Raw genomic sequence first — 27,009 nt, forward strand, 5'->3', positions numbered from 1 at the left:
TGACACAATGACAAGGATAGATATGTGGATGGAAATTGAATCATAAGTTGACAAAGGTTAACTCTATTGCTTTTATGATATTAAATTATTTGTTTTTCAATTGAAATATATTTTTTATTGTCCTTTTTTGACAGAGTAAAATTGATATGGAGATTTTTGTTTGCTTTCTGCAGTGGCAGAAACACAAAGTGAGTTAGTTGAAAAATGGTAATGGCAAGGAAAGGGAAAGAAATGAAGGGTTGACTTCATTATTGCCAGTGAGAGAGAAGAGAAAGTTAATGCCAAACTAACATATCCTCTTTTAGGTGGAGGTTATCATTATGAAACTTTTATGTATGATTTTTCTTTTGTTTAATTTTTGTTACAGATAAAATATGTGAATTAAATGGCAAGACTTGATGAGAATTTTTGTAATCCATTAAGACCATTATTACGCCCGCTTGTTTCAAAAGGCGAAAAGTTGGAAGAAAAAAATCAAAGAAAAACACGAGAAATAAAAAAATTCTCCTAAATCATTCTCCTAAAGCATCAAGTGGTTGGAGACCATTCTTCAGTTCTTCAAGTATGTAATAGTTTAAATAGGATTAATTTAGCAATAAATAATTTATGTGGTGTGTCTGGTGTATTTCATTTGAGCTTTTCGAAGCCAATTCAGTATTACTTACATTTTGATTTTGTTTAATAATTTTGCATTGAAGAAAATGGAAGATAAAAAGTTGAAAGAAACGTTTGTTGATGGTAGATAGGGCAGCCACCTATTTGGAAGACGTGAAGGCAAGGAATGGAAGTTGTTAGAACGTAGCCTTCACATTCATCTACCAGCCACTAACAATTCTAGGCCTCTTCACTCTATTCATTCTCAAACACCATGTAATCTAATTCATTCTCAGAATCATTAAATTTCATTTTAGATGATAAATCTTATTGCATGTTCTTGAATGTCTCTATAAACCCTTAAAGTTTCAATACTGTTTTTTCAGAAAGAGTGAATAAAGTTTGAAAACTCCAAAAGAACAATTTGTAATTTAATTTTTTGGTAAGAGGGTAAAGAAGAAAAACCTTTTCTTCCTGGGTAGATATTGTTGGTTTAAGTCGAAAAATTCTAGCAAATTTCCTTTACTACTGTAATTGACAATTATACTTTTTATTATTTTAATTGATCAAAAATGTAATTTTGTTATACATTAACCACACAAAATTTAATAATGTTTGGTAGTTTGAAAAGATAGAAAGGAAAGTTTAAAAAATAAAAAGATCAGTCCCCCTAAAATTTTCCGATTGAAATTGGAAAGATACCAAGAGAAAAAGTGCAATTCTGTACTTCTATGTCAGTCTTCGTACTGCTATTTTTCTTTCTACTTGTTTTTCTCACGCTCTTTCGTCGACTTTTATTTCAGAAAGCGAATAAACCATAAATCATAAGGGGATGTTGTTGAAATGTAAATGGCAGAATAATCATTTTTCAAATTTAAATTCCAGTGTCGTAAAAGCAAACTCAAAAGAGTAAGAAAAACTATAAATGAAAAAAGTACGATTCCCTTTTTTTCTTTCCGTAATTGAGTCCCATTTATATTAAGTATAAAAGTGGCAACTCTATCATGAAGCTGCAACTGGTAATAGGCCATTGTGCCTAAGCAATGCATCTGGTGTTGGTTCTCGGCCACGGAATTGCACAAAAACCTGCATACACCACACCACCGTTATTACATGTTCAACACATTAGGTGAACAGGAATAGTATAGCCATAATCAACAACACATTGAACTGTCTTATGACAGTCGACAAAAGAAATTGTCTTACATCCAGTGGTTCCTTGCCACCTCCAAGAGCAAGAATGGTCTCCCGGAACCTGTGCCCCGTTTCTTTAACAGCCTGTGCATATAATCAAACTCAAACATGTAAGAATCATAGGCCAAGGAGAAACAAATTTGCCCATCTAGGCTCCATGTTGAGGACTCAATGGACATCATTATTAGAAACACTAATATTCATTTAATTCTCATCTTAATAGTTTTATAAATTGTATCTTTTAAACCCTATATTCAAAAATCATTGATTCTAATCGTAGGAACTAAAAGAGATTAAAAATAGTGTGTATAGACACTAAAATAAATTATTTTCAAGTATAGAAAATATAAAAGATATATTGTTCAACTGTAGTCACTGAATGAGTAATTTAACCTTATTATCATAAACACTAAACCATCAGTGATAGTTTGGGTTTGAGTCATATGATCACTAACTGATAAGAAAGAAGCAGGAAGGCAAGGGGAGTTGAAAAATAAATATATATACCAATACCAAGTTGCAAGTAACATGTATGACAACAAAGGTGAGCAAAATCAAGTATGGCTGAAGTATCGTTTTTCAGAAAGCGGAATGATATATTTTTCCTCTTTTACAATAGAAGGGAAAGCAAAACCACAAGACAAAAAACAAAACCAGGGCAACAAAACTCAACCTTTGCATTGTATATTGTTATACACTAGAACGTAGGATAAACACTGCTAATTTGACCAGTAGTAACTTCATGAAATGTGGTTGTCCATTGTAATGCCACATCCAGAGGCATACATAAATCCATAGATGTCTCAACAGTGCTACTAGTTTAATAAATTACAAATTAAAATTCATTTTAAGATTCCATTATCACACTATGGTCATTTGAAAAATAACTGAAATCACTATCGTCCTCCAACTGCGGGAAGTAACATCAAAATTTCCCTTGGGACTAAATTGACGTCAAATTTCTTTAGAAGACTAAAAGTCCATCTCACCAATATTTCAAGGAGCAGATTATGTCAAACCAGTCCTCTGGGGAGGAAAATGATGGCGTCCTCTTAGGGTTTGTTTGGTAAAAAAAAAAAGAAATAGATTGGATAGAAATAAAAATGGCAGATGGAAATATGAGAAAAATAAGGAATAATAAGGAAAGATAGAAAGATGAATGAAAATATGTAAAAAACAGAGTAAAAAGGTTAGTTTTGGACTCCATCCTATTTTCACTCTATTTCCGTTCAACCAAACAACAATTATTTTCACACTCCCTATTTCCACTTTCTTCCTCCTATTCTCATACTACTAATCAGGAGTATTAAACATGGAAAGGATTTTGTTCATTAAAGACAAAGGCAAGTCCATAAACAGTAAAGTGCAACAATATTAACAGTATAGGTCCTCCATCCCGCACAGAAAAAAGAAACGTACCTTGTCATTATCCAATCCAGCATCCTCAAATGCTGAGAAAGCATCTGCAGACAGCACCTCAGCCCACTGCATAACAGACAAATTTACCATAAAAAACAAATAGCTCTGTCTCCATTCATTGGAGGACAGGGATATTTCTATAGGGGAAAAGGGAGTCTACCACAATCATAAAAGAAAAGGAGTGGAAAACACATTCAAAAGAGATCCTCAAGACATAAGAAATGTTAATCAACATTAAAGCAATGCGGAATATACCTTGTAGCTATAGTATCCAGCTGCATATCCACCTAACAAATGGAAACCCCAAAAATCATTTTTTTTTGTTGAGACACTTGCATAATTACCAACTACATAGAGAAACAAGAAGTGCAGCAAACCTGCAAATATATGGCTAAAGCTGCAAAGGAACCTGTCCTCTGGTAATGGAGGAATCACTTGAGTTTTCTCAGAAACTCTGCGGTCAACATCATAGATGGACTCGGGTCCCCCAGGAACATATTTTGTATGAAGTTCCAGATCTAGACTTGCGAATTTTAACTGCACATTATATTTATAGACAGATTAGAAGACATCATGGGAAAATGCATATTTTAACGATACAAGAAACTAAGGACACAATTAGCATTGATAAATAAAATACTAGGATCAATTAACAGAATATTTAAGCCAGACAGAAAAGTCAATATAGTAAAGCCATGGTGCAGATTTTACTTTTTCGGGATGCAGGGTTGCCAAAGCACTATATTTATGTAAATGAATATGGAATAAGGGATGGGAGGTCCCAAATTAACCTATACTGAGGCAGACCACTTTTAGACCACCAAACCCACATGAACAAACTAGTTACCACATAATAAAGTTCTGAATTAGAAATGAAGTAGTTCAGCTTTGATTGAAAAGTTAAGGAGAGTAACATCCGCAACTTCAAAATTACAAAAAGGAATAACCAACCATTACATTCACACTGACCTGTCGAAGACTTAGAGAGCCAGCTCGAAAAGTCCTAGCAGCAACAAGCTTCAAATATACTTCTTCAGGGAGACTCTCACCAGTTTCAAAATGCTTTGCAATGCCCATTAATGTTTCTCTATAGTAAAAACGAAATATCATAAACACAAAATACCTGATGTTTTTTTATTCAAAAACTGTAATGTTAATTTTGCAAGACTTGAACTCGAACAGTCTAGTCATATCATACAGCTCGTCCATTAACTGCTTTGATGATAACAAATAAGATTAATTGAGGTACTAATGTTTGATTAAGATATATTAAAGTTACAAGATAAACAAGAATTCACCAATTTAATTAATTGCAAACAGAACTTCATGTGTTATTTGACTTTTTATGCTCAAGAACAGCAGACAACAGTTACAAGCATGAACATTCTGTAAAAGGCGAAACTCAGTTGCATGAAGAACAAGAACAGTCAAAATAAACTATCTTTTTCATGCAAAAGAACTTCAAAAGTTGTGTGTGAGCATACAGATGTAAAAAGCTAGCTGTTTACTCAACCTTGTAGACTTGAAGAAAAAAAAATTGTAATATTCGTCACCAAGGGACGTGAGATTCTCATAAGGAGTGTGATAGGCGTTAGAAAGTGCCTTAGCAGTTAGAAAAAGGCGGGAAGTATGGGTATAAAAGGAATAGCGCATTATACTGTGATTAGACAGAAAAATCAAATACTTTGTATAGACCGGTGTCAACACCTGGTGAGAGGGGTTAGACCCTCGTCTTACACATGTTCTCTTTATTCATTTCATAGAATAATATACCCATTATTTGATTCTTTCTTTTGTGCGAGATGCGTATCAGTGAGCGAGAGATACAGTTAGGATCCTATTCTTGGATTCCTAACAAAGTAGGCCGACCTGCCGGATCCTTGTGGAGAGAGATCGGAGAAATGAAGGGAAGAAACAAAGGACGCCTAAACATGATGGAGAACCAGCTCGAAGCGATAGAAATTGTAGTAGATGGATTGAAGCTGAAAACGTGGCGATAAGACAAGATTCAGCGGCCATTCGCCAAGATCTTCAGGAAATCATGCGGATGTTGGGAAATCGCAATCGTGACCACGAAGGTGGATCGGATGGGAGTCAAGCATCCGTGAACGGCAACCGGAGGACGAGGCGAGAGGGTGAGAATGGAGGACTTGAGACGGATCGAACGGAGGGACAATTCAATTGCAGAAAGAAGGTGGAACTTCCCGTATTTGAAGGAGTGGATCCTCTGAACTGGATCAACCGGGCGGAGCGTTTCTTCAAATTACAGGGAGTGACGGAGGAAGAGAAGGTCAAAATCGCATATGTCAGCATGGAAGGGAGCGCTGGCTATTGGTATCGATTCTGGCGGGAAAAGGCGAAAAACCACACTTGGGAAGGGCTGAAATGTTCGATGATCGGAAGATTTGGGGAAAGTAACCGGGGCTTGATCTTGGAAAGGTTAGTGACGAACCGTCAGACTGGAACGGTTGACGAGTACATCCGAGACTTCAAAATTTTGGTAGGGCAAACGAGCGGGGTGACGGACGAACAACTTCTAGGCTATTTCCTCGGGGGTTTACAGGATGACATGAGGAGTCGAGTGCGACCCATGATCCGCAAGAATTATTGACAGTGATGCGAATCGCGAGAGATGTGGAGGTCCTACCGGGAGGGGCGGAGACCTGGGGTGGAGGCGCGAATCGACCACAGGTATCGGGGGGACGAACGTCGGGGACGATAACCCGAGTGGAACCGATGCGCAATCAGGAGGGGCGGACAGCCAGCACAGAGAGCGTAGGTTCTGGGGGAAGAGAAGGCAACTCAGGGAATGTTGCGGGGAGGGGTGCGAGTGCTACGGGGAACAACACCATGGGAAAAGGAGTGTGAAACCTTCCCTATCATGAGTATCTCAAGAGACGGGAAGAAGGACGTTGTTTCAGGTGTGGGGGCAGTTTGGCCTTGGTCACCATTGTCCGAAACGCAGCTTGAGGGTGATGATTTTGGGTGAGGATGAGGAGGAAGACCCTGGAGAAACAGAGGTAGAGGTGGAGTACAAGCGGCTAGAGTTATCTTTCTTTTCTGCAGGAGGTTTGACCCAACCGAGAACCATGAAACTTCAAGGGACTGTGGGAGACAGGGTGGTGTTGATCATGGTTGACAGTGGCGCTAGCCACAACTTTATATCCAAAGTGTTGGTTGAAGAGCTTCAATTGGAGGTGGATAAAGGCCAGACTCATCCAGTCTGTTTGGGGGATGGACAGAGGAAACAGACCCAAGGCTGTTGTAGAGGGGTAGTATTACAGATGGGAGCAATCGAAGTTACAGAGCAATATTATGTCTTCGATTCAGGAGGTGTAGACTTGATCCTAGGGGTGGAATGGTTGGCTAAGTTGGGGGAAGTAGTGACGAACTGGGGCAACGTAACCATGACATTCCAACAAGGAGGACAGGAAGTGACGATCAGAGGGGACCCGACTTTGGCTCGGGAAATAATATCACCAGAAGTGCTGCTCAAAATCACTGAGGACAATTGCAGTGATATGGGGGTTAACACAAATGGAAATACTTGGCGAAGAAGGGAAGAAACAAGAGCTGATGAAGGAACAGGGGAGTGAGCTAGAGAAGGTGCTGGAAAAATATCAGCAGGTGTTTCAAGAGCCCCAAGGTTTACCTCCAAGGCGTGAGAGGGAGCTACCAGCTGATATGCATATGGAGGGACCGACTTGTTGGCCAATACGTATTTTGAATAGAAGACAACAGCAGCTAAAAGAGGAGATAAGAGAGCAAGTGCTGATAGAATGGAATGAAGGAGGGGTGGAGGGAGCGACATGGGAAGACAAAATTACTATCCAAGAGCAGTTTCCGAAATTCAACCTTGGGGACAAGGTTGATCTTCGAGATGGGGTAATGTTAGGGGTTAGAAAGTGCCTTAGCAGTTAGAAAAAGGCGGGAAGTATGGGTATAAAAGGAATAGCGCATTATACTGTGATTAGACAGAAAAATCATATACTTTGCATAGACCGGTGTCAACACCTGGTGAGAGGGGTTAGGCCCTCATCTTACACATGTTCTCTTTATTCATTTCATAGAATAATATACCCATTATTTGATTCTTCCTGTTGTGCGAGAGTGCATATCAGTGAGCGAGAGATACGGTTAGGATCCTATTCTCGGATTCCTAACAGAGTGTTTATTTGTATATCCTCCCTAAAGGAACTTTTCCTATAAATTTCATTCAAACATATCTTTGTTCACAGCAAAGAGTGATAACTAAAGAGTACTCGTGAAAGGCAGAAACAGCTTACTGTTGAAGTATACTAGACATTCTTAATCTTAAAGAGATTAAGAATTTTTTTTCAGGAGTGACCTGGTGTATTCATGAAAGCCAACAGTAAAGAATACTTGTTATAATCAATTTGATGAGAATAGTGAAACCTTTCAAGAGTTACTAAAAGAAGAACTAGATGTAAATCAGGTTGAGTGTGAAAATCGTTTTTATGGAAAGGTTTTTAAAAGCATACACGTTTGTCTATTAGACAGATTTCTAGTAGCTACTGTTGTTTCAAATTTATGAACAGAGAGTACCACTGATAAAGGGATTGGCTCAAAACAAAAAGCCTAAGAATGCAAAGCATAAAGGTGAAATGAAAAGCAGTTGAAATGTTGAATTTAAAAGCAAGAACAAGCAATGTTGATGTGGATAATGGATAGTTGGAAAGAATCAATTTTCCAGCACATGTGGCAAAAGTTATTCATAAGACATTGATAAAAAAGAGAATCAAGCATATAATAATAATAATAATAATTATATACAGTTGGGAATAACACCAAGAAGTTCTTTCTTAACTCTCGTTATGAAAAAAGAAAGGTCAAGAGTAACATCCGACCAAGACAAGGGTATAACCTCACATGGACATATTTACTTACCTGTGGTAACACCAGTTTTCCATGAACTGAGAAGGTAATTCAACAGCATCCCACTCTATTCCTCTAATACCAGCAACGAGACCCTCATCTTGTTTGGTAAGCATATGCTGAAGTGCATGACCAAATTCATGGAAGACAGTTTCCACCTAAGAAAAAAGAAAAAGATAGTTTAAACCACACGATGTTGTAGATAGGTGAATAGATTAGTAACTGCCGCCGATTCTATACACAAAATTCTATGCAAAATATGGCCTGTTTGGACAAACTTATCATAAGCACTGCTACAAAACAAAAATAAGAAAAAAATGAGATGAACTCCTTCATAAGCTAAAAATAGCTAATTCACAAATTGAAAATAAGAATTTAGAAAAACTATATGATAGACTTTAACAAATTAATTTATAAATACTTTAATTTTAACTTACAGAGAAATTCATTTCAATTTTTTTCTTTTTCTTTTCTTTCTCAGATGTACATAGAAATTTGTTCAAACATATATTGTATCTCAGTTTATATTTTGTTAGGCCAAATTTTAATAATTTTTAACTTACTTGTATCGTTTCAGTTGGGTAGTTAACAAAAATATGCCAAAACCAACTCAACCTAACCCAATTCTAAACTATCCAATCAGGTCATTTTCCCCCTAAACCTCACTTGTATGCAGCCCACAATAAGAATCAGGTATCAAGTTGTTGAGTTCGGAACATATTGGGGGTTTTCTCAAACTAACCTTTAGCTAAGGGGTCTTGCAGCCATTCTATATTATTATTATAAGCAGCCATCTGGTGCAACTACTGCTTAGTTTAACAATTGGCAGAAACATGAGAGCCTTGAAAAGTTTAGACTTAGTATTGCTTTATCTTTGTCCACCATATCAAATCAAACAAGATGTTTCAAGATTTTCCTTTAAATTTTACGAATTTAGTATGGACGGGAAATATTCTGTTTTCCATTACATACTAATTTATGAATATTTTGATTGCACTGCCATCAAGATACAGTGTTGATTTTTAAATTTTATTTGACATTGTTAGCATAAGTAGTAGTGACTTGTGTCCCTTAATTAAGTGACCCAAAGTCCGAATCTTGGATACGGAATAAATAGGGCTGAGGGCTTCCAAAGTAAGCCTTTGTTTAGCACAGAATTATTTTGTGAAAAAAAAAATCATTGTCAAAAGCTCAATAATCAAAAGCCTACCATTAACCCTAGACTCTAACTTTATTTATACTAATTAATTCCCACACATCTCTTATTAAATATTTCCCTAGAATATATATGCATTTAATATAAATGTCCCTATATTTAATATAAATATCTCCCCATATATTATCCTAGCATATATCCTTAATTATAAATATCTTATATTGAATATTTCCCTGAATATATATTTATTTACTCTAATTAACTTATACTATATTTATTTACTCTAATTAATTTATACTATATTTATTTACTCTAATTGACTTATACTGAATATTCTCTCTGCTTCCCATCGGCCTGGTCGCTCCCCGTTGTCCACCGTTCGGTCTAACCTCCCCATGCCTCCCACTGTTCTGCCTAACCTCTCCATGCCTTCCACCGTTCGGCCTTCACGGTCAATACCGTTCGGCCTCACTTCCCTCCTACCTTTCTTCTCCTTCTCATTACCTCCCACCTTATACCCTAACAAATTGTTTCCTTTTTAACCCCTAAAATAAGCTAACTTTCATGATTACAAACTTATTATTACAAAGTAGTGGAAACACAAGCATTGTTGTGCCTATGAATCGACATTACTGTAAGGTGAAATTGTGAAATTGTACAACAAAATGTGAAATAGTTATCATAACATAAAAGCAGCTACCAAAACGGTAATGGTGAAATTGTACAACAAAATGTGTACACCCAAAGCAGTAATTGAAATTTGTATCCTCTTTATATATTAGTACAGAAGTATAGATGTTAATCCTTCACTTATTTAAGAGGAAGCTTTGCAATAAATGCCTTCACTTCAACAATTTGACTGAATACAGTCAACTGAAATCAAACCAAAAATCACTTATCCAAATACGAAAGAAGTGTTTCAATTAGCTTTTAAGCAATTTTTTTTTCCTCACAGATAACAATCATAGCAAAAAGTTATAAAATAGACAGACACAACATAAAATTGAGGTTACCTCACGGAATGTCATTAGACTTGGCTTGTTTCCTACTGGAGGAGTTTGATTGCACACCATGTGAGCAACGGGCAACCTTGCTGAGGTACCATCACGTGATAATACACGACTCCGAGCAAAGACTTCATCCATCCATGCACCTTGTCTTTTTTCTGCAGGACGACTATAAGGATCAAAATAAAAATACGCAATTGGCCTACCAGAAGAATCCTTAACACGGAAGAACTTGACATCATTATTCCAGACCTGAATAACAATAATAACGTGTCAGGAAGTTTAAAATAGGTGCTCTCCTACAAGAATCATAGCTAAACAAAAAAAGAACCTAGTTTACCGGAGCTACACCATCAGCTGGTTCAATTTCAATGCCAAAAAGTGAGTTTGCAAGTTTAAAGAGACCGTCCATAACCTTCGGCAGAGAGAAAAAGGGACGCAGCTCTTCCTATGACATACAGAAGCAGAAGCATGAGCATTTCCAACTCCAATAAAATGTTTACAATAAAAATACGACATACAATTGAAAGTAATTAAATCTTGTTGAAACAGCAGGTACACTAGTCAATGGTGTGAACCAGTATTAGCAACCCATAAACTGTAATTAGAGGGTAGGACTGTGAGAAGAATAAACGCTTCTTGGCAATTGACATGAATACAAATAATAGCTTCGATAATTTAAAATGTGCAATGAGCCTTACTGTGAAATATGAAACTTTAAACAATCTAAATATTTTAAAACAAACATCAATGGATAATTTACAACAGTCAAATATTTTGCAGGCCGATGATATATTCTTGTTACTTTACCATAGGAAAAAAGCATTCAAACTTATTGTAAATCATAACAATTCAACAGCTAATAATAAAATAGTTGTATAAAAAGTATTGATTCCATGAGTAATTCCATACATGAACAATGTATTTGATACTAAATAATGAAGATCTTTCTTCTAATCGTTCTATATTTCTTAATTCTCTAATATAACATTCTTAATTTATTTATTTTTTGTCTTTCTAAACCATAACTGAGATAGTGCAATAGAGAAACCTCATTAATATCATATTTTGACTCGCGTAGCCTCTCACTCCAAAAGGTAATGTCCCAATGAGTCAAATCACTAGCTTCTAATGCATCCTGACTTTTGGAGAATTCCTTAAGGTCTTCAATATCTGCAAAGAAAGATGCAACACCTAACTTATTTCATGATTGAAGGAAGAGACACATCTATATAAAAAAACAAATTTTAAATAGACAATACAGTCTCCCATGGTGCATATATGTCAGAACTATCATGAGTTGGCCATTTAGAATCCTTCCAAAACAACATCTACTTTTTGCTATTTTAGAATATTCAACGACAATGAAAGGCTAATTCTAGAAAGCTTAAATGCAATGCATTATCCTCATGAATATATAATAAAAGGATATACAACTCAAAGTCTTATACAAACACAATCACAAACACATTTTATACACACTACCTTGCACTGCAGGATCCCAGGAAGCTCTGCGAAGCTTTTCAAGAAGTTCTTCGGCTTTATCAACAGTTGCCATTTTGGTTGCCATGCTAACCTGATATATGATTTATACATAAGCAACCTACAACTGGGTTGTGTTCATAATATGGCACATGAATCATACCTCAGCATAGTTATTGTAGTTGAGAAGTTTGGCCTTTTCCAACCTTAGCTTTAAAATTTGATTTATTATTTCTGTATTATCCAAATCTCCAGTAGATGCCCGTGACACATATGCACGATATATCTCCTCACGCAAAGATCGGTCGCGAGCATGTTGCATAACAGCAATAAAACTAGGGGCATCCAATGTAATTACCCATGGCCCATTCTCAGCAGTGGCATTTTCATGCCCCTGCATTTGCCCATTAAGTAATCAAAACTCAAAAACATAACTGATTGTCACAACTTGAGAATAATACAAAACATGTAAGATATATATACCTTGGTTACTGCACTTTGTGCAGCCAACCCAAGTGCAGTAGCAGGTAATCCTTCAATTTCCTTCTTATCAGTGATTAGTTTTTCAAACTTCTTTGTTGCATCTAGAACATTCTCCCCAAACTTTTGTGATAACTTTTCCAGTTCCTATGGATAAAATCCAGAGAGAAAATAAAATTATAACTAAGAGAAAAGCACCAGTGCATGAAATATTATATTGTTAAGTTATGAAGTCTGATCACTATGCTTTTGGAATTTGAGCACACAAAAAGAATTATTTAATCAAAAATTTATTACTTGGTTTAATTTGGAGTTGGGATATTAAGCAAAATCCTCCACTCTTCTCAATTTCCAAAAATATGTACTGCTAATAAAATTCGGATTGCTAAGTGCTGTTCAAAATCCATATACTGCATTTGGATCTTTCTCAATTTTCAAAGTTCATGTTGCCTATTATGTTATTTGTCACTCACATTTTCATAATATGTATAATTAAGATTTCATTTCTACCCTTGACTGAGAACAGGATAGGCATGGTTGCTTCCACAGAATAGAGAACAAAGATCAAGATATAACCAGATTAGAAAACCTAGTAGATAATCCTAAACGATGGGAATCAAATAGCATGTGTGACTAAAAGATATAGTTTACAATTTTGTTTAGTAGTTAAAATAGCACACCTGTTCAATTTTGTTAAAACTTTCTCTTTTATCATCTTCAAGGGAAACTCCATTCAAAACCGCCTCCTTTATTTGGCCTGCAAAGACACACATTCTTTTATTAGTTAAATGTAAAATGATGGGCTCAAAATAATACATGTTTAAAATTGAGAGATCAGTGAATGGAACAACATTCTGAGATTTAGCATGGCCTAGAGTATAGATTATACAAGGTATTCAACTACGTGTAAGACAGACAATGTCACACAGGTATTACATATCACAAATCAAACACTAAAGAGAAGACGGCGACAACTCTTTCGCACCAAAAAAGCTCAGCATCAAATTGGAGACTAAGTAGACTCAGAAGTCAGAAAATTTTGCACCAACTTCACACCCTGCGTCTTTCACCTTATTAGATGAAAGTCTATAAGCTGAAAAGAAGTATTAGGATACAGACAGCAATTTCAAGCAACTTTTACCGTAAAAGCATGGCAGTACTGAAACAAAATCACATCACAACAACAACATATCAATAAGATATCACAATAACTTACTTTCAACAATGCGCTTACGAGCATCACTAAGTGTCTGCCAATCAGGAGATTCTCGAATGGCTTTGAACGCATTATAAATAGGCTTGCTTTGACCCAGTCTAAGCTGAAACTTAACCTTCTCTGCCTGCAAACAGAAAGCAATCCACCAATCCTCGTTAGCACACCAAAGCTACTGTTTTCATTTTCCAAATATAAAAAGCTGAATAGCATATTCTAACATGGCTCATGTATTATAAGCCAACCAAACAAAACATACTAAATCTCAAAAATTGTTACACTACAACCCGACAGTATAAAAAACAATTATACTAATACAAAAACAAAACAGAATATAAAATACCCAAATACGTATTAAAAAAAGCACCCAATTTATTTATTTTTCAATTTAAAAGCAATACCTGCACATCTTCAATAGCAGAACGTAACTCAGAACTATCCTTAACAGCCTTTAGATGATTGACCATGCCCCAAACAACAGATAACCGATCAACTATCTTCTCCAACGGTTCCACCAACTTTGGCCACGACGGTTCCACATTTCGTTCCAGATCTTCCAATTCACGTTCCTATCAAAAACCCGAAAAACCCCATCATGCAAACCAGCCCCAAAAACCCGAATCAGCCCCGACCCATTTCCCGAATCCCGACGGAGAATCCAAAATGAGAGAAAAGTATCGAACTTGTTATAATTACCAGCTCGCCGAGGAGAGCGCGAATTCCGGGTCGCACGTGCTTGGGCTCGACGACATCGAAGGGTGGGAAATCGAAGTTTTGCAGAAGAGGGTTGTCTTCGATGACGCCGTTGGGTGAAGAAGCAGCCATGAAGGGAGAAGAAGAAAAAGAAGAAGAAGCGCGAAGAGGAGAAGTAGACTTGTGGAGTCTATGGAGGCAGAAGGAGAATGAGGAAGACCAGAGAGGACAAGGATGGGATTTGGGGAATTGTTTGAGGTTTGAAATGGAACAGGAAGTGCGGGATAGGAGTAATGGGGGAATGGAACGAGAGAAAGTAAGGGAGAGACGTGTTGCCATGAGCACGTTTGCTATAAGAAGGGTACCTAATAGACTTGTGCGTCTCATTTTGAGAGTTTCTGTATACAATGATTTTTGTGTCCAGGTTCGTCAAAAAAATCTAGTATGGAACACTTTTGTTTGTATTTACTTTCCTATTTCCTATTTCCTATTTCCTATTTTTACTTTTATTCTTGTAATTCAATTCTGTTTCACATCCAACTCTTATTCAGAGTACCTTAACCTGTGTCAGTTAAATTTGTCAAACCCCTTACGACAGTTACTTTTGGTTGGTTTTGCCTTTGATATTTGTGTCCTGTTATGATTCAATGTAGGTGTTGATGAGATTTTTCTTTTGTTCACTATAGATGTATTCTTTTCGAAAGAGTGATATAGGAGTTTTCGAGTTTACTTTACGCGTAAAAATTGCAATTTGAACATATACAAGTTTTGAACTTTAAGAAAATAGGCTGAATATGCATTTGTTGAATTGGTATTTATTGGAAACCTTTTTTATAGTTGTTTTTGCTAAAATATGAAGTGATGAGGAGAGATTAAAGTAAAAGAGTACTTTTTTAGTAATTTTTATTTTATTTTATTTCATTGGGTTTCGATGCTTATCAGATAAGTTATACTTTATTTTTTTTTAGAACAATATTTTTGCCTTACTTTAAATCGATTGGATTATTGTCCTTTCTCTTTAGACCTTTAATTAGTAGATGATGAAAAGGAAGAATTTCGCTCAAATTAAGTTGTTCATCTTAATTTTACTTTGGTATCTCATTTTGTTCCATTTGAAATATGCTAATATGGTGGTGATAGGTAAGGATTTTGTATAGTTTCAGTTGTGTGTGATGATCCCTTTCTCTTTTGGTTTAGTAACTTGTCTATGAAATTACTAGTTTTTTTTTTCATACCCTCGTACTAAATCAATTACATGGGTTGACACTATCAGTGTAAAGTAAAGTCGTGCATCAAAATTAGTCATTGATCCAAGAATGTCTTAGGTAAAAAAAAATTGAATCAAGTGACAATTTAAAACAAAAGAAGCTCTTGTTTTAAATATTGAGATCGTACTTTATGAAAATTGAAACAGATGAATACCGTATAAAAAGAAAGGTAAAAGATTATTGTGTTAAAATGTTATATTCAAAATAGGGTTTGATATCATTGACCAAGATAAATAATAAAAGTATTGTGTATAAGATAAATACTATATAATGATAAATAATTAAAATTTGTGTATTAAAATTGATATTTTGATTTATTTATATACATGTGTTCATAGTCAATTAATATTAAATCTTGTTGTTGATGTATTTTTCTAGATAATCAATAATTTATATCACATAATCTAGACCTTTAACATATATATTCTAGGATTTTTTTAATCGTTGTGTCTTCGTCTTTATGCATATATAAACACTTTTGTCTAATATTTTTTATAGGTTAACTTTCTCTTTCATAAATCAAGAAACTAATGCTTTTAAGCTTTTTTGTCAAAAAAAGAAAGAAAATAAATTCAAAATCTCGTGTTTAGATATTACTCAAACAAAATTTATCCAAATTTAATATTAGGTTAATAATATAGTCTTATATCAATATCTCTTTGTTTTTGTGTTAGACAAATATATAATTAATGAGTCTAACGAAAGGTAAAAATTAATTGGAGACAATAACAATGAAACACAAACCCCACAACCTTCAATCCAAAATCTTATCTTATATAATGTTCAACTTTCTCATTTCTATGTAATGTGGAACTTAAAAATACATTTAGAATCTATCACTAATCAATATATAATATTTTGGAACTGAAATGTGTATGATTAGCATAAATGTATAACTAAGAGAAAACTTTTTTTTCTCCCGTACTTCATGTTAGTAGCTTTACCAAAATCAAGAAAATTGTTTTCCATGTGACAAATATTTATAATCTCTTATTGAAAGTAAGCTTATAAATGCATTATGGCTATAAAGTCCTTCATTTTTTAATATGATTAAAAAAATCATTAACAACCATATCTTAGCTTATTAAACCATTTAATAACCAAAATCAACCATGTTTAGATAAAACACAAACTGAAAAAATATATTAAATATTTAGAAACTTTTGCATTATATCTTAATCTTCACAATAAAACTTACTACTGCATCACAAAAATCTCTCACCTGTACGAAATCTTCAACAAATCCCTTTGAATTAAAAGTTAGGATTCTTAAAAAGGTAGTATTATTTTCACCCAACAAAATTTCACACAAACTTTACACTCATTATTTTACTTTTCTATCTCTCTTTCTTTATAAATACAAAAATTAACTTTTCTAACAACTAAAATATTCCTAAGAGTAGGTTGTTAACTAGTGTCAAGAAGATTTTTCCTTCTTGAAATCCACTATATTTGTTAAGATCATGTATTTGAATGAAAACACAAAAATCAATAAAAAAATATGTGTACATTATTGACTGTAAAACCAATGGCAAGTGCATCGGTCGCAGCGTAGCAAGTGATAAATATTTTTCTCTTCCTAAGAGACTTGTGCAACACTTAACAACTCTCACAATTCACAACTCAATTAGACATAAAGATATCAACAACACAATAAACTCTTTTTACATTTTTATCAAACAGTTGGTGTGCAAGGAAATGTAACATAGAGTATTTACAATTTGTTGAGACAATAGTTCAAACACTTCATTCTCATGCATTAACAAACATCTCAATTTCTTATTCTTGTCAAAATCAACTCACGGACATATTTAAATCCTATCCTAACAACTTTGAGCATGTGATAACTCATCAAGTTCCAATTCTTTGAATCTTCAACAAGCAACCATGCATTAAGTTCAAAAGTCTTAAGATTACTAATGAATCATGTTCTATCCCTAGATATAAGTTCTATTAGGTATTCAATTTCAGTTCTAGGTTCAAGTCACACTTCTCAATACATCAAGAACCACAAATCAAGTCATGGGTAATCAAACCACAACAAGCATTAAGCATAGAAATCAAATAATAACTCTGAAATGGAAAATCATATGCATTAACATCACAAAATACATAAGATTCAATTTATTATATCTAATCTCAACGAATAAGAATAAAACATGGTGGAAAACTTAGGATTCTACAAATTGAAGAGAAGGAAGAAATTAAAAAAAGATATTTGTTAATGCATGTCAGTAGAAAAATTGAACTTACAAGTTCTTTTACTTTCCTTTATATTTGTTATTATTTATTTATCTCTTTGAATTCTATTATATATTATATTATTGTTTTGGTTATGTTATTTGTTGTATACAACCGATAAATATTTGGTGGACAAGACTCAAGTTTAATTTGCTAGGGATGAAAAATAAACTCTAAAAAATAAGAATGGTGTGGATTGACAAGTATGAGATTTTTTTTGCATAGATTGGTTAATAAATCTCATATAAACAAAGAAGAAAACAGTTATATATTTTAAAACAATTAAAAAGTGAAAATACTCAACTATTTTAAGAAAACTTAAATTATAATATTCTTTTGTTACCTGAAGCTAATAAAATAGCAGCAAAAAGAAAACAAGATCACACAGCCCGTTCAGATTGGGGTAAGGCCATGTATACATCGATAGAGTATGTTGCTCCCTCCACCACCACCAAATGCCCTGCACCACCCCATACTTAATTTGCCCTTTCTATAAAACAGATGTCAACATCCGTTACACCTTCAACGGATGTTGACATCCGTTACACCTTCAACGGATGTTGACATCCGTGAACGGATGTTGACATCACTTTACATATTTTATATTTTAGTTTATTGTTTTTATTAAAAAAAAAAGAAAACTTCAACGGACGTGGCACATCCGTTTAATAGATTTTTAAAAAATATTTTAATTATTATTTAAATAATAATACATAAATTAAATTAATAGTAATTATTTTGTTAAATAAAATAAAATAAATTTATAAATAATTAAGTAATAATTTTAAAAAAATTAAATAATATTTATATATTAATTTAAAATACAAAACATTTAAAAAACTAAAAACTAAAAAAAAAGAAAACTTCAACGGATGTGGCCACATCTATTTTAATACATTTATAAAAAAATATTTTAATTATTATTTAAATAATAATACACAAAATTAAATTAATAATAATTGTTTTATTAAATAAAATTAAATTAATTTATAAATAATTAAGTAATAATTTTAAAAAAATTAAATAATATTTATATATTAATTTAAAATATAATAAATTAAAAAACTAAAAACTAAAAACAAAAAAACTCAACGAATGTGACACATTGTTAAAGAATTTTTTCGTTAATAGATTTTGACATCCGATAAAGAAAAAAAATAAAATATAGGAATATTTTAAAATATAAAAAATAATTTTAAAATTTAAAAAAATATGATGATGCAGAAAATAACGTGGGTGGTATAAGGAATAACCCTCACAGCAATAAGCACCCAACATAGGCCCAAGAAAAGAAAATTGAAAAAAAAAGTGCCTAAAACCCAGAAAACGCTAGAAGGAGGGCTTGAACCTCCGACCTTGTGGTTAACAGCCACACGCTCTAACCAACTGAGCTATTCCAGCTTGTTGATTAAGCTATCAGATATAAATATAATATACAAAATATATGGATAAACACATTTTCTCGTTTTCATCTTCATGTGATTTATGGGATATGTAGAAGTTTTTGAATTAGATTAAAAAATTGCAGGTGCATAAATTTAATTTCATTATCTGCCATTTAAAAGAAAATTTTTGCAGCTTACAGGGCTTGTGATGAGGAAGTTCATAATCATAATTCATGTGTTGTGTCCTGTTCTTGGGTCCCTCATGTACAACCTACATCATAGCCATCTCTTACTTGTTCAATATAGCTATACTTCATTGATTTTTACTGTCATCACACTATTCATTTTACTGGTAAACACACCTGATAACCATTTATGGAACATGGACAAACTGATCAAGCAACTCCTACATTAAAATTTTCACCAAACAGGAGTCTAACCTATGAATCAGTGAAGAAGAATATAGTGAATAAAATAAAACAAAATCACTTGAGACCAGATAGAATATGCTTTTAAAGTTATTCCATTTATTGTTCTTTTACGTTCCTCTGTATATAAACAATAAAGTATAATAACTTTACTTTCTGAGGAAAATAATGAATTTTTTATAGCTTTTTTTTCTGTAAGCAGATAATAGTGCATAATTGTTTATAGCTGTCGATGTCTTTTTCATTTGATCTGATTCAATTTTATAATAAGTTGATTGAATGGGGGGCAGTGGAAAGAAACAAGAGTAGGGGATAGGGATTTATCATTTAGTAGGTGAGTGCATGTGGGCTCACAATCTTTCTGCTCCCATCTTCTGATCCACATTCAACATGTGCATAAGATTCTTATAGCCCCCCAGATGACCCTTATGCTTCTCTACGTTGCTCATGACAGTAAGTCTACACAAAAATTCAAAATTTGAAGCATCCAACTACATTCATACTTACTATGTCACAAACCACTAAAACCAGTTTTTGTTTTTTATCATGGTAAGGGACTACAGTAGTTTCAAAGATTGCTATGAAAATCTTAAACTTTGTAAACTGGAATAAATAAAATACACTAGTACTTCCCTGGATAAAAAATGCTGTTCCTAAAGACTAAAATAAAAATTTAACTAGTAGTTATACTTGAAGATTTTCCCGTCATTAACTTGTATATAAAGTTTTTTCTTTTGTTTTGTCTTAGAAACCTTATTCTACAGGTTTGTCTTGGAAGATTGAGGGACTTAAAGTTCAATTCTATATTTGAATAAGATTATATTATATTTTAATGAAATTTGGTATTTGTTAAGTTTATTATTCTATACATTACAGTGCGGCTGGTATATTCCATTATTTATTAATATTAGTTTCATATTTAAAATGTACATTACTAAATATAAAAAATTGTTGCGAATCTAAATGTCGAGTCTAAGTCCTACATCGGATATAAATGAGTAAGTAGAGCATTATACAAGACTCATTAATCTATTGTTTTTAAGATTTTGAGTAAAGAGTGGTGTCAATCTTTTGTGTAATTAGATTCAGATTTCATTAGAGTTTATGTCTTCTAGATAAACTTTTTCTTGATAGACCCAACAAAGTGGATTGAAAGTTCTATATTAATTATAAATATGATTAATTTATAGATTTTATAAAATTGAGTTTGTCTTAAACTCTAAGCCTTACCAAGATCATTACTTTAAAATGTGTCTAACGTGTGCAAGATGAACTAAGATGTAAAAGGAATCCAGCTATAGATTAACTAAGGCAAGCTAGAAAAAAATGACACCAAGACCAAGGGAGGTGCTGAATTTTCTTTTAGCTAACGACACTATCCTCTGGTTCAGCCCTTGGTGAGTCAGAGAGACACGACAGATTCCCAAGTCCCCACACAAATACAGCGTTAGGTGTGGTTTGTGGAGCTGTGATTGTACCAAATTCACATGCCCCCATCCTCATCATTTCTTGCTCTTTTTGCCATCGCTTAATTTCTTTTTACCTTTTCTTTCACACCGTTTCTCTCGAATGTTTCCGTTACTGAATGGTTTACAAAGACATTATTCCAAAGAATTGCTTGGCTCATGTTGTGTCTTTTTCTTCTCTCCTTTCCATTACTCTAATCCTCCATTCAGAAAGGGCGGGTGCATGTCCTCATCAATCCCATTTTCTCTAACATTGATTGGAAAATTGAAAATCTTTATCTTACCCTTTTATCATGATATGGTTTTGTATTTCCAATTTGTATTATGCAATATCCATTAACCCCAAATTCATAATCTTTTCTCCCTTAAATATGTAATCAGGGTACAAAAACATGGGCTGAAAGATATCAGTGTTACTCTTTACTGGGTGAAAGTTTCAGTTCAGTAAAAGAAAATATTATTTATCTTTAGTGATTGATGTTATATCTGTCTCTTACCCTAAAAAAATAAGGAATCAATATCTCTGTTTCATTTTTTCAAACTAATAATTGATAGTAATATGACGATTTCCTAATAATAATTCAGTTCATTGATTTTCAGATTTGGCTCTATACCTTACACCGATTGTTCTTTTGTCACTTACATACGGCTACTTATTTTCTAATCCATACTGTTAACTCCAATTTATAACCAGAATAAGACAACGTACCATGTGATATAATTAATGACAGATTAAACCAACACACATTTAAAAAGGCTGTGAAGAAGAAAACTTTGAATGAGAGTTACCCTTTTACAGCATAAGATACTATGCAAAAATGGTAACAGCCTAAAGGCACCATAGGCTCCTCAAACCAACTCTTAGCCAAAGAAAATAATTGAGAAGATAAAGAAGCATATACTCACACACACACACACACACCTCAAAAGGAAGGATAACATGTCAAACTCCACTCCAATGGAAAAGGATCTCACAATGACAGTGCAGCGTTCCTCATACATGCCGGGGTGCATGATGTCCCCTTCGTGCTTGCCAATCCACAACGAGTTCCAGTACTCAAGAATCCACTACTGCAGCAGCCCCAGAAAGAGGGTGAGAAGGTGGAAGAACATTCTCAGAAAGTTCATGAGGGAGAGCAAGACCTTGTGTAGATCCAAACCTATATCATTTCAATATGACCCTGTTAGCTACTCCCAGAACTTCGATGAGGGTTGCCATCTTGATGAACCAAGACCAGGGTTGCAAGATGTTAGGTGGGATTTACATCATTGATTTTATGTAACTCTGGTTTTTACCTGTTTAGGATTGAAAAGAAGGACATTGAAATGACCCTTTTGTTTTGACACATGCCATCTTTTAGGTAGTGTATGGCACAAACAAGTTCTTCCTTCTTCAAAATTGTATATGGTGTATCTCATTCACATTTGTCAAAGTACCGTAGTTCTTTTAATTGAAAACTTTTTTGTATATATATTGGATCCACCAGTAGTACTGATTGAGATGCATTAATATTACTTTACTGTGCAATCTTGTGATTGCTTCAATTCTGATTGTTCTATGTGTGGTGCTGCTTTGTTCTACTGGTGGGATTCTTCAAAAACAATGAAGCAGTAATTTGCTGTCTGTGTTTTATCGCATCTGGCAGTTTGTAGTCAGTGAACTAGAGTATGTTTTATCAACTAAGAAACCCCCTTGGTATTTTTCATTAGGAGAAAAAAGGAGATGCTCTGCAATTGAATTTTTCTCTTTGGATTATGAAGACAGAAGAATGCAGATTCTGGGGTGTGCAATTTAAATGCCTTTTTAACAGTGAAGGCATGAGGACTATGATGTATGGTTGGTATATTTATTGTGGCTTCAAAAAGCCACCACACTCTTAACTGAAATGAAATTGTTTGAAGATGTGTAATACGTTTGAAAAATTGTAATGAGGCAAGCATGTTAACTTGTTTGTTTGTGATTTTGCTCATGTCATTGGGGTGTGGTTGTGGGGTATATATTTATTTATTCACATGTACAGAAAGAATATGCTAGTGGTATTGATAATTATCATGTACATAAATCTGAACTTTTCTACTTTCTTTTTTGTGGTTTTGGGTAGCATAGTTGCACTTCACTTCAGTTTTTCTTGCTACTCTAACTCATAAAGGGACAATTATTTCAAGAATCAGACGCTGATATGAAATTAGAAGTATATTGAAACGAAAAGAACAATCTTAGGAACTCATGCTGTAGAAGAAAAAAAATGAAAAGGAGAAAAAGAATATGAGGGCCACCTAACCGATTCTTTTCACCCTGTGTTTTCTTTAAATTATAAAATGTTTATAATCTTGTCTAGGTACATAGAAATGATTATAAATGGTTAACTTTTAGAAAAAATATTTAATTTATTAATGGAAAAGCTTTATATACTAAAAAAATATCAAAATTCCGCGCATATTTTGTGATAAACTCTCATAACAGTTTTATACTTTATTCATTTATTATATTACTTATTTTGTTTTTTTTTTCTTATTTTTCTCTTTTTATTTTGTAAATAATATATTAAGTTAGCGTAACATTATAATTTTCATTTTATTTTGTAAACCCAACTAAATTAACTTAATAATAATTATCTTTTTATCAAGATATATCCAAATTAAAAATCTAACATAATTATAATATAATGTTACATATTGATTTTATAAAATTAATTATATTTAGTTTATAAATAATAAATGATAAGTAAGTCTAATATAAAGTATAGTTATTTTAAGTTTAATATCTCTTTGATTATTATTTTTGTCCATTTTGTTTAACGTGAGATTCGACTTTTTTGAGTATTTCACATTTTTCGTAATTTTTGTTCAATTTAATCATTTTCTATAACGACATCTAAATCGTTAATGACATAGTGTTCACGCACTAGTAAAAAAAGCCCTTTTTAACACGTTATATATACCCCGGTTTTACTAAAACCGAAGTATATAAAAACGCGGTGGTATTTTTGTAAATATTGTGTAGTTATATGCCTCGGTTGTATATTAACCGATGTCTATAAACTTTACTGTCTCGAGTAAAAGGCGAACCGAGGTAATTTCCTGTGACTGAAAGGCTTTAGGCACCGGTTAAAATTTGACCGAGGTAATACTCTGAGATTAGGCACCGGTTTAAATTTAACCGAGGCAATACCCTAGGTTAAAAAACCAATTTCTCTTTGGCACTCTGCACTCTCGCGCGCCCTCTGCCTCTCACCCTCTCGCCCTCTTCCCTCTTCCCTCTTCCCCTCTTCCCTCTTCCCTCTCGCCACTCGCCCTCTCCCCTCTCGCCCTCTCGCCTCTCGCCTCTCGCCCATCGCCCTCTCGCCCTCTCGCCCGTTCCCCTCTCGCCCTCTCGCCCTTTCCCCTCTCGCCTCTCGCTCTCTAGCCTCCAGTTTCTCTTCTCCACCAAACCCCAACCTCAGGGCACGCCGCAAGCCGTCGTTCAACCCTTGCCGCAAGCCGCGTTCATCCCTTGCCGCAAGTCGCCGTTCATCGTCACGGTAAGCCTTCTGCCCTCAAACATTCATAGATCTAAACCCTCTATTAGGGTTTCTTCTCCTTTTCACCATTTCCCTTCGATTCCACCGATTAAAACCTTGTTTTCACCGTTAGAAACATTTTCCACCGATTAAACTTTGATTTACACCGATCAATGGGTCCAAAATAAGTTTCCTTTTTCTTCTAGGGTTTCTAGGGCGGAAGAGGGCTTTAAGGGCGGCGACGGCGGCAGTGGATGGAGGCTGTTGTTGTTGGGGTCGAGGAGGACGAGGTGTTTGCAGAGGCATGCGGGACAGAAGCCGGTGAAGGCTTCGTCGGGGTGGCGGGGCAGAGGCGTTTGCAGAGAAACTTGGCTTTCTGTTTCACCATGTGCGAAGAGGAAGAAATTTGGCTTCTCTGACTTTCTGTTTCATCCATCTCTGAGTTTTTTCTGAGTTTTTCTGAGTTTTTTCTGTTGCTGTAATATTGCATCTGAGAATGGAATTCTACTGCATCTGTAGAGACAATTTTCACATTATGTTGTAATATTGTTTCTTGTTTGATTCTGTTATGAAATTCTTGATTGTTTTGTTTTAGATTTTTGAATGAACGAATGAATCAAGTTTGGCGTGACAGAGTGAATGAATTTTCTTATCTAACTTCTTTCATTTTTAACGTTTTTAACGTTTTCAACCTGGGATTCTGGGTTCTGGGTTTGAAAAGAATTAAAAAAAAATCCTACTACCTCGGTTGAGGTTCTAACCGAGGCCGTAGAGACCAAAAAATAACCCGGTTTAGAACCGAGGTAAAAAGGTTATCATTTTTTACCTCGCCTGAATATGCCTCGGTTCAAAAACCGGTGTCTATCAGTGAAATTAACCGGTGCCGTATCGTTTACCTGTACTAGTGACGTGAGCAATCAGTAAATAAATTATTAGTTTTTGACATACATGATTAGGGTTGGCAAAAAACCCACGCCCGCAGGTATCCGCGGGGCGGGTAAAATCCATTGCGGGTAATTGGTACCTGCGGATAATACTCGTGGGTAGCGGATAATTTAGTACCCGCTTATTATCGGGTTGGATTCGGGTGTCATGGCATTCGTACCTGCGAGTATTTGTTACCCATAAATAAACTTAAATTACCTTATTATCCTTAGGTTTAAGTTTATGAACTTTGTATTTTATCTTCTTTACTTGTGCGGCTGCCATTTTGAACCATATGCACTTACTAAGCAAAGGGATCCACGATTGGTCAAGAACGGTAATCTACCTTCTCTTTCAACTATCTCTTTTTTTTTTCTTAATTTCTTCTTGTTCTTTAGTTTCCTCGAATGATGTTTGAGGTGTTTGAGTGGGTGGGTGTGAATTGTTCATGGGTAGTGTTTCCGATGAATCCCTTGTTTCCTATGTCTATGAGTATCTTCATGAGATGGAGGTAATTTTGACTTCTTTAGATTAACAAACTCTTAATTTTATCCTTGAGAATTTCATGTATCTTAGTTTTAAATTTGATCTTTTTTTCTCATATGCAAAAAATTAGGAGACCAATGGTTGACTACATTGAGAAAGTTCAGAAGCTAGTTACACTAACCATGAGAACAATCTTGGTGGATTGGTTAGTAGAAGTGGGTGAGGAGTACAAGCTTCTCTTGGACACTCTTTATCTCTCTGTTTCTTACATTGATAGGTTTTTGTTAGTTAATCCTCTGACTAAATCGAGACTTCAGTTGTTGGGTGTTTCCTCCATGCTCATTTCATCATAAGGCTGATATCCTGTTTTCACAAGTTGTTCAATATTTGTTCTCTTTAACTTGCTTAAAAAAATTACATTGTATCTTTTTAATATGTAGCAAATATGAGAAAATAGATCCACCTTGTATGAACGATTTTTGCAATATCACTGATTACACATATCCACCTTGCGCGATGCTATTTTATTTTTGGGAGTACCGCATTGCTTTCTTGTTAGTGATTTGTCTTTTTTTCAAATCTTTGGTTTTCATGGCTAATGATTATATATATAATATATATATGTATATATAGGTTGTTAAGATGGAAGCTCACATGCTAAAGTCATTCAACTTTGAAATGGGAAATCATGTTGTGAACACCTTTCTTAGGTAAGGGCCTAATATTGTGAATATGAATATTTCACCTCTATTGACATGAAATTAATTGAGTGTTTTGTTTAGGATGTAGGATCGAGACTGCACCTTCACACTTTCTACTACTCCTTTTCGTCTTACACGAGGTATCTTTGATAATGTTTCTTAGTCTTTCTCTTCTTCCAAGTCCAAGCTGAGCGAGTAGGTACTTGACAAAGGCACTCCGATGCTCAAGTCAGTTAAATATATCGATCGATTGTCACAGTTAAGTCTTAAATGCTTAATAAATGCAATCACCCACCTCCTTACCTTCCCTCTATATTTATAGATTTCAAAGTGGGCTTTTGATTAGGGTTGGTCCAATCACGACTTAAGATTTCATAAATATGTTTTGCCTTGTTAGTCATGCTGGATTTATGAAGAGTAATTTGCATTGTACTTACCGATCAGTAAGTCCTGGAACGGAGACTAACCGATTATAT

At 34.3% G+C, this 27,009-nt stretch overlaps 2 protein-coding genes and 1 non-coding gene across 3 annotated transcripts; 1 reads left to right on the plus strand and 2 right to left on the minus strand.

Moving 5' to 3' along the window:
* Positions 1-1,444: 1,444 nt before the first annotated feature.
* On the minus strand, positions 1,445-14,536 carry LOC124820316 (Zincin-like metalloproteases family protein). The gene is made up of 17 exons (XM_088094269.1): positions 14,138-14,536; positions 13,843-14,010; positions 13,445-13,568; positions 12,909-12,985; positions 12,232-12,375; positions 11,912-12,142; positions 11,752-11,842; positions 11,318-11,439; positions 10,607-10,714; positions 10,273-10,518; positions 8,116-8,261; positions 4,177-4,294; positions 3,585-3,744; positions 3,463-3,494; positions 3,208-3,273; positions 1,801-1,872; positions 1,445-1,680 (listed from the first exon to the last, which is right to left on the minus strand). Exons 1-17 carry the CDS (start codon positions 14,519-14,521, stop codon positions 1,597-1,599), a joined length of 2,373 nt encoding a protein of 790 aa, XP_087950395.1. The 5' UTR covers positions 14,522-14,536; the 3' UTR covers positions 1,445-1,596.
* Positions 14,537-18,970: 4,434 nt separating this feature from the next.
* TRNAN-GUU (transfer RNA asparagine (anticodon GUU)) lies at positions 18,971-19,044 on the minus strand. The gene has a single exon. It is a non-coding gene; the product is annotated as a tRNA-Asn (tRNA).
* Positions 19,045-21,700: 2,656 nt separating this feature from the next.
* Positions 21,701-22,883, plus strand: LOC124847715 (uncharacterized). The gene is made up of 2 exons (XM_088094917.1): positions 21,701-22,176; positions 22,643-22,883. The coding sequence occupies exons 1-2, from the start codon at positions 21,863-21,865 to the stop codon at positions 22,716-22,718; spliced, it is 390 nt and encodes a 129-aa protein (XP_087951043.1). The 5' UTR covers positions 21,701-21,862; the 3' UTR covers positions 22,719-22,883.
* The last annotated feature ends 4,126 nt before the right edge of the window (positions 22,884-27,009 follow it).

The sequence above is a fragment of the Vigna umbellata genome, chromosome 7 (assembly GCF_029865625.1).
Source record: "Vigna umbellata cultivar VRB3 chromosome 7, Vumbellata_1.0, whole genome shotgun sequence".
NCBI lineage: Eukaryota > Viridiplantae > Streptophyta > Magnoliopsida > Fabales > Fabaceae > Vigna > Vigna umbellata.